This window comes from Cicer arietinum, chromosome 3 (genome assembly GCF_000331145.2).
Source record: "Cicer arietinum cultivar CDC Frontier isolate Library 1 chromosome 3, Cicar.CDCFrontier_v2.0, whole genome shotgun sequence".
In the NCBI taxonomy this organism is placed as follows: Eukaryota; Viridiplantae; Streptophyta; class Magnoliopsida; order Fabales; family Fabaceae; genus Cicer; species Cicer arietinum.
In genome coordinates, this window is record NC_021162.2 from 64,733,216 (window position 1) to 64,741,327 (window position 8,112).

Below are 8,112 nucleotides of genomic sequence, written 5' to 3' on the forward strand. Positions count from 1 at the left end.
CATAAGTTAGTTAATCAACCAAAAATCTATTTTCAAATTGATTCATACTTGAATCTAGAGGACATGACATGACATAATGTTAAAGCTTTTAAGAGATTTACCACTCGTAAAAAATAATTTGTCCAACTCAACTAAACAAATATCTTTTAAGTCATCATCACTCATTTGAAGATGTAAATAAAGAGAATGATTTTAATCAAATAGTCAATGTTGTAATATTTAATAATGATAATATAAATTTAATATATATATATATATATATATATATATTTTAATATAGACCCATGCTACTTAGCATATATATATATTAAATCAGTTTATTTTTATAAAAAGAAAAAAAAAAGGTAGAATACATTTATAAAAGAAAAATGAATAAAACAAAACAAAAAGTCTCGCATGATAAACAAAAAAAGTTAAGAAGGGAAAATTTGGTGCATTGTTGTAGTGTTCCGCAAGATGAAGTCTATGGTGACGCCATTGACAAGGGTCACCCCAATTTTTCGCCCAAATGCCTATAATGCCCTTCGTTTCTCCCCCAAACCACTCCACTCTTCCTTACCAAACTCCTTCATCTTCACCTCTCCCACTCCCACTCTTTCAATGGCCGCTTCCTCACAATCCACTGCTCCGGTACCTCTATTTCTTCACTCTTCTCTTTCTTCCATTCAATTCATTAATATTTAGCTTTGTCGATTCAAAATTGAAATTTAAACAAACTTAATGGAATTTGTCATTTATTTATTATGTTTTCTTTGTTCTTTCAATGATGATCATAGCTCATGAATTAATGAATATGATTGCTGGTTTATGAATCAGGCTGTGTCCTCTGGTGATGTTAACATCAAAAAAGACGACGTCTTTCAATTAATTAAAGCTCATCAGGTATTTTTACTCATTTTTAATAGACTTTTCTAGAAGCACTTATGTAGAATCACTTGTGAAAAAATTAAGTTATTAGAAGAATTTAAAAGATAAATAACTTCCTTAAATTAGCCTTCATCAATTTTTGTAAAAGCTCTCTTATTTAATTTTTCCATTAGCTTCTGTCAGTTTAGATGATGTGTCATTTAATTTAACATCTCTATGAATATTTATAAGTTTATATAAATTGTGTAATTGAATAATTGTAAACTTGTTTTAATTGTGAAACTCTAATGCACTAGAAGCTAAAATTCCTTATTACTAGTAGTAGTTTAAATTTGTGTATTCTTTCAGGAAGATTGATTGTATGTTAATGGGGTTATTGTGATAGGAAAAAGCTGCAAGACTTCCACCAGTTGAAGAAATTCGAACTGTCCTTGATCGTAGTGTACGTGGGATGCTCTCCACATTCTCAAAGGTTTCTGTCCTATTCTTTACACTGATTTGTACTACTGATTGTTTTTTCTTTTTTCCCGTGTAGTGTGAAGTTTCAATGATTATTGTTGAGTGTAGTTCATGAGCCACATTCGTTAGTTCAAGAGCCACAGTCTTTTTTTTTCTTTCAATTCAAACTGTTATGGTAGCACATGGCTATTAACTTTCCTGGTTTGGGGTAGCTTTCACTAGGCAAATGATCAAATAATCGAGACATGGAGAGATAAAAATTTGCTTGTTTGGAAATTTAGTTGTGGACTTTTGTTCATTCATGCCCCAATATTCAGGTTCTTCTGGTACTACAAGCCAGAAGGAACTGCAAACACCCTTCCCTCGGAGCAACAATAACTACAAACAATAATATTAGTAAAATCCATGCTTGGCAGAGCTATTAAATCAGAATCTGCACTGGCTGCTTTTCTGCTCATATCTTTGGCATGAAATTTTGTTTAAGTATTTATTGGCAAACAAATTGATTACCCTCTTCTCATTTGGTCTTTCGAATTGTAACACACAGAAGTTCGAGGGTTATCCATCTGGGTCTATGGTTGACTTTGCATGTGATGCAAATGGATGTCCTATATTAGCCGTGAGCGACTTGGCAGTTCATTCAAAGGTTTTGTTTCTTTATTTTCTTTTTCTTCCTTCAAAATTTTGTTATTGTTAGAAAATTGATAAATATAAAACTTGAAGATTACATTTGATTTCATGAGACATATGAACTTGTATGAATGGCCATCCAGCACAGTATCGAATCTGGCTTGCCAAAGGCTACATATTCAATTTCGAATCCTACTTTTCATGTCCTCAACCAGCACACGGTCATCTTAACAAATTATAATTCATGGGAAACCTTTTGCACCACGAGGCAATTGAAAGATTGCTTCCATTGCTAAAGAGTATTGTTTTATGTACTTTACAGGACTTAACTGCTAATCCTAAATGTTCAGTGCTTTTGGCTAGAGATCCTGAAGATAGGACTGATTTGGTGATCACTTTACATGGTGACGCCATCTTTGTAAGTTACAATCTTCTGTTCATTTCACAGAAGTTAAACATTATGTCCTTTTGTGTTTTCATCTCTTTTTACGATTGTTTATTGGATTACATAGTTATTAAATAACAGAATCATCATACGAAGGGGCAGAAGTTAAATATAGAAATTTTATTCAGGTACCTGAAAAAGATAAAGAAGCCATACGAGCTGCATATTTGGCAAGACATCCCAATGCGTTTTGGGTAACTTTGTTCATTATTCTTCTTTGTAACGTGCATTTTTTTCCTTCTGCTTGTTGTTCTAAAATTAACAATTATAAATAAACTACTCATACTGAAGGTTGACTTTGGAGACTTCCGATTTGTACGCATTGAACCAAAAGTTGTACGATTTGTGTCAGGTGTTGCCACAGCTTTGTTAGGATCAGGAGGTTTGTTAACCTTGCTACTCTTGCTGGTTTATTTTTCTGTTAATGCCGGGATATTAAATAGAATATATAAGGAATTCTTGCATTTTAAAGGGAGTTTTTCAAATTAAAATATTTTTAATTGGTGCGCATCAAAATTCTTCCCACCCCAATTCGCAGCTTCAGGAATGAGCAAGCATCATCTCTAGACCTTAAGTGAATTTCTTGTGTTTTTTCTGTATTATTTATCCATTATAAATTTTTTTATTAAGCTTAATTTTTAACTTCGACTTCAGAGTTTAATGGAGATGAGTACAAATCTGCAAAAGTTGATCCCATAGCTCAGTTTTCCAAGCCAGTAGCGGTATTGATCTCTAACTTATCCTCATATATTGCATGTCTACAATGTATTTCTTAAACTACCGAATTTTTATCTTTTAATATAAATACTACTATTGCTATTTGACAGTCACATATGAACAAAGATCACAGTGATGATACTAAAGCGATTGTGCAGCATTGGACCTCAGTTCCGGTATGTCACTTTACCCGTTGTACGGTATACACTTTTAACAAGAAATGTGACTCTTTATTTCAACTGTTAATATCATGGAAATTTTTGTGTTAAGCCCGTGTTCAATATGATACCAGTGTGTGAGCGCACATATGAAAATATATATGGACAACTTTCTGATTATCATGTTATATTAAATTGATGTTTTATTTACGATGACATCAGTGCTAGGGAAATGTGACGTTGAAAGGCCGATTAAAATAAAATACTTTGTTCTGGAAACAATATATGGTCCTAAATTATATTCTGCTGGGGTAGGGGCTGATAATGTTTGAGTTCAATTTTGACTGAATTGATCATCTGCAGGTGGACTTTGCTTACATACTAGATTTGGATCGTCTAGGTTTCAATGTCAAGGTATTTCCTCTGTTATTTCTTTAATATCATTTAGATTATTTGTTTTTCCCGTAAATTGGAAAAATGATTCTAGTATCTTCAATAATATTTTCTTTTTTTGTAGGCTGGTTATCAGGGAGATACTTTCAAGCTCCGCGTACCTTTTCCTCGACCTGCAGAAGATAGAAAGTAAGACATCATATTTGACATAAACTCCCATCTACTGGTGAAAAGGACATTTCTGCATTAATTAGATTAAATTTGTTGTTAATAAGTATCAGATAATAATCTCCTCTGATACATACCTAATAACATGTCCTGCACCATGTTGGTTTGTTTTTTTCAAAAAAAATCTGCAGCAAGTAACTGTTTACTACTTTTCTTATTTATAGGGATGTTAAAACTCTCATTGTTGAGATGCTCCAAGCTTCTAAGCCTCAAGTTTGATTGATTACTCCACAGATCAAAGATGGACACAAGGTACTCATCCGAAACTCGTCAAGTACTTGAATTCAATTGATGTACTTTTGTCTCCAAGATTCGTCGTTTTTCTTCATTCAGAAATTAATCTCATAGATTCTATTTAAATTTCAATGTAACCAACTCAGTTCTGGATTGTATTAAAGTTTGCTAAATGTCAAAAAAGTGATGAATGAGACACTTAAAATATGGGATTATTTGATAAGTTCTTTCTGTTCTAAGTTCGAACCCTTTCTCTTTGAAATGCTGCAGCTTCCTACAAGTCATCCTTCTGCTGGGGAGGACAAATTGCGTGCCTTGAGAAATAGACGCATAAATATATATTATGACAACTCAAATGGTTTACTTTCTCTTATTTGCGATTTTTGCAGGGTAACACACACAAAATTCAGTCATTAAAGTGGTGTGAGATTCATACTCTTCAAGACATACATATCCTTTATACAGAATGATCATAAGACTCTTGTTGAATTGAGAGTTGAGACAATTTATAATCATACGTTTAGAAACTACATATGCTTTTTTATCCTTGTCCATACAGTGAGAGAGCAATATCATATATGTTTTAGTTTTTAATTTCAAAATAGAAATAAAATACAATTCTATTTATATATTGTTATAGTTGTGAGTTGAATGACTATGTACATAAAATGTGAAAAATTATATAGTAATCTAATCATATGTCTTCACTTAAATATTTTTTAAGATATTTTGAAAAGGGAACATTTATGGTATATTTGAAAATTAATATGTTTTGTTGCTATCAAATTAAATCACTAACAGTTGATTGACATGTCATCAATGAATGAGTTTAATCATATTTTAAATTTAACACCACTAAATTTTTAAATTATCTTTTGGGTTTATTTTGAAATAACGATTTTAATTAAAATTTTAATTTTTAATTATGGAAATAATTTATTTAATTATTAAGGTTAAAATTAAATAGATAAATGTATCAAAACTTTTTAATTTAATCAACTTTAATAAATAATTATAGTAATATCTACTTAGACAAACTTGATAAAATTATTTGTAAAATATTGATACAAACTTTTTTTTTACTAGTACGGTAGAATTTGTGTTTAATAAGTTATATATATGATTGTCCATGCTAAGCAATTAACTTTTTATTTTATTTTATATTTTTTGTAATTACCCCGAATGGTTGATATTTGACATAGAGGGGTTGTTTGTTGATTACTGCGGATGATGAAGGATCATTGCGTTGAAAATTATGTCATTTTTGAATAGCACGTTTTCAAAAAGCTAGCAAGTTGAAAATAATGGATACACACACGTTTGTATAGCTGTCTTCAGAGTGTCAACAAATCCTTTTTTACATTTTATTTTATGAAATTGTTTACTCTGATAATTTTACGATCAGTGATTTGTTCCATTATTATTACAAAGCCACCGTTTAATTTTTACAATGTGAAAAGGTCAATATTTGTATTTAGTAGTGTGAAGTTATAAACTATAATTTTGTCCATTTTTATATCAACAAAAAACTTGTGTGGCAGATCTTTTGTTCCATTGTGTGTATGTAAACAAAAGCCAGCCAAAACCAAAAAGAAAATATTGGATGATTCAACAAATCACAACCGTTTGTTTCTTATTCCTAAATCCTAATTCTAAAAGAAATATATAAGTGTGTAAAAGAAATATACCTTTAATTTAGTCATCTTTCACGTGTTACAACTACCTTTACTGAACGAGTCTTGCAGATATTGTGCATGCAGCTGCAGCCTGATGCTTTTGATGGATCATTGAAAGTTTGGCGACATGAGGTTGTGCCTTTGTCGCTTACACACTGAATTATTTAGATTTGGGTTCAAAACTTTGTTTTATCATACTTATTTTCTAACTTAGTATTTTGAATTTTGTTTTTAAAATTCAAATATGAGTAGTCTGATCCAATGGTTTGAACTGCGTAATTGTACAAAATATACAACGGACTTTCAAAAGCTTAGTCTAGATCAATGACCCCTTGATAAATGGGAGATCAAGGGGATGAACTTTTCATTTCAAAAAACCAAAAATCTCAATAAACCCTCATTGATTGCAATTAAGGGTAAGAATAGAATAAGTCTAATTACACTACACAGAGTTTGAATTTTATATGTAAGAAATATTAAGATTGAGTCTGAACTTTTGCGAATTCAACTCCTTTATTGGTTTGATTTGAAATAAATCAAGAGGGTAAATTCAATACTTATTTGCTTATAATTAAAATAATAAACGCAAAGATTAGCAAAATCTAGAAATTTTAAAACACATGTAAGGTACTTTGTGTAAGTTTGAACCTTAAGCTAAAAATAGCAATTGGTAGAAATGATTTGGTATACAAAATAGTATACATGTATAAATCTAGACGCGCACATGGTCTAAGATCAGTGACCCTCACACGCTCCATTTCTTTTTTATCAACAAGATCTCTTTTTACTTACACTACTAGTGTTTAGATAGACACAACAAAATCATTGAGATACCACAAGTACACACCATCCCTCCATATGCTTTATTTGGCCTCATGCTCAAATTATGGATATTATTTTTCTGCTTGAGGCTTACAATAATCTTCTACATATTTTCCTTTCCTCATTGGTTTTTTTTATATATATTATTACCCCTTATCTCTTTAATTGTTTTAAATCTGGATCCAATTTATTGCATCAAAAGGTACATCACAGTGCAATATTGGCAAAATCCCAATTGACACATCTGGACCGTCCGATCTTACTTAATAGAATGGTCCTGAATGCACTGCAGTGCAGTGAATCTCAGTCCGCAAAATCCAATCTCCATTTTATGTATAGCTTTTGCAAAAATGGTGTGATTCTGACAAATCCATCATGAGTTATATTTAGGCCTTTTGAAACCATGAATTCAAAATATTGATATAAATAGGAGGGTTGCTGAAGGCTGAAGGTAAGTTAATTAGTGAGTGCACGCTAGAGAAACAACACAAAAGCATAACTTGATGGGAATGGAATAGTATCTTTTTACTCATCAATCATCATAAAGGAAGATTAGAGAGAGAGAGAGAGAGATGAAGAAGAAGAAGAATGATAAGTGACAAAGAAAATAATTTTCTTCATTGATTGAAATGGATAGGAACAGATCAGATCTTACTTGTTTACAAAAAACATTGAGAGGGGCACATAAAAGCCTTTTTCCCTACTTGTGAAAAACCAAATTTAAAAAAAACTTGAATAATTCAACCCAAAATATCATCATCTTCCAACAAGAGAGGTTTCCCCTTTGTGTTGTTGTTGCATATCCCCCTCCTATGTTTGCATCTTTAATCATTCGGAGTCACTTTCCACACTCCCCATAGCCTTCAACCCTCTTGGCCTCTGCATCCAAAACCCAAAAATGAAATAGTGTTGTTAGTTAGATAGTACATAATATATATTAGATATTGTAGATCCAATTACAAAAAAATAAAAAATAAAAATAAAGGTGTGTGTAATGTAAAGTAAACATAACACCAACTACAACACAACCACTTTACCTTCTTGTTACTTTTCTTCTCCCTGACTTCATATCTCTCTTGACACATATCAGTCAACCATGCTCCGGGACTCACCAGCTGTAAACCAACACCAAACAAACAAGTGGACAACATAAGATGGTGAAAAATGAAAATTAAAAACATCCAACCCATATCACCCAAAATAATAAAAATTCATCATAATAATAACCCCCCAACTACCCTTTTTCTTCAAAACAAAAAATAAAAACTTTGACAATAAAACTTACTAGTAAGCTTCTTTGAATGAGCTTGGCCCTCTTTTTGGGTCTCTGAGGAAGCTTACAACCTTTCATGGCAAGAAAGTCTTCTTCTTTCTCTTTGCTAGAGAGAGTTATGTAAAGCTTAGGCCAAACAAGAGCTCTCTCTTCACCGGTGTTAACATCGCCGGTCACTTTACCGTTCTCCTCCGCCGACCCTCTCGTCGT

The 8,112-nt window shown here is 31.8% G+C and overlaps 2 protein-coding genes across 3 annotated transcripts in view; one reads left to right on the plus strand and one right to left on the minus strand.

The window, feature by feature from the left end:
* The first annotated feature begins 389 nt into the window (after positions 1-389).
* On the plus strand, positions 390-4,844 carry LOC101508429 (glutamyl-tRNA reductase-binding protein, chloroplastic). 2 transcript variants are annotated; one of them, XM_004493109.4, is made up of 13 exons: positions 390-630; positions 817-882; positions 1,253-1,339; positions 1,874-1,972; positions 2,279-2,374; positions 2,530-2,595; positions 2,693-2,783; positions 3,056-3,123; positions 3,229-3,294; positions 3,640-3,690; positions 3,794-3,858; positions 4,062-4,149; positions 4,402-4,844. In XM_004493109.4, exons 1-12 carry the CDS (start codon positions 457-459, stop codon positions 4,114-4,116), a joined length of 984 nt encoding a protein of 327 aa, XP_004493166.1. In that variant the 5' UTR covers positions 390-456; the 3' UTR covers positions 4,117-4,149; positions 4,402-4,844. The 2 variants fall into 2 exon arrangements, with proteins under 2 accessions (XP_004493166.1, XP_004493165.1); XM_004493108.4 differs by having other exon boundaries at positions 4,521-4,844.
* A 2,381-nt stretch (positions 4,845-7,225) lies between these two features.
* LOC101508950 (uncharacterized) overlaps positions 7,226-8,112 on the minus strand; it is a 2,337-nt gene continuing 1,450 nt past the window's right edge. The window contains 3 exon segments of the mRNA XM_012713742.3: positions 7,226-7,508; positions 7,667-7,744; positions 7,915-8,112. Of these exon segments, the coding sequence (XP_012569196.1) occupies positions 7,458-7,508; positions 7,667-7,744; positions 7,915-8,112 (327 nt within the window). The 3' untranslated portion in view covers positions 7,226-7,457.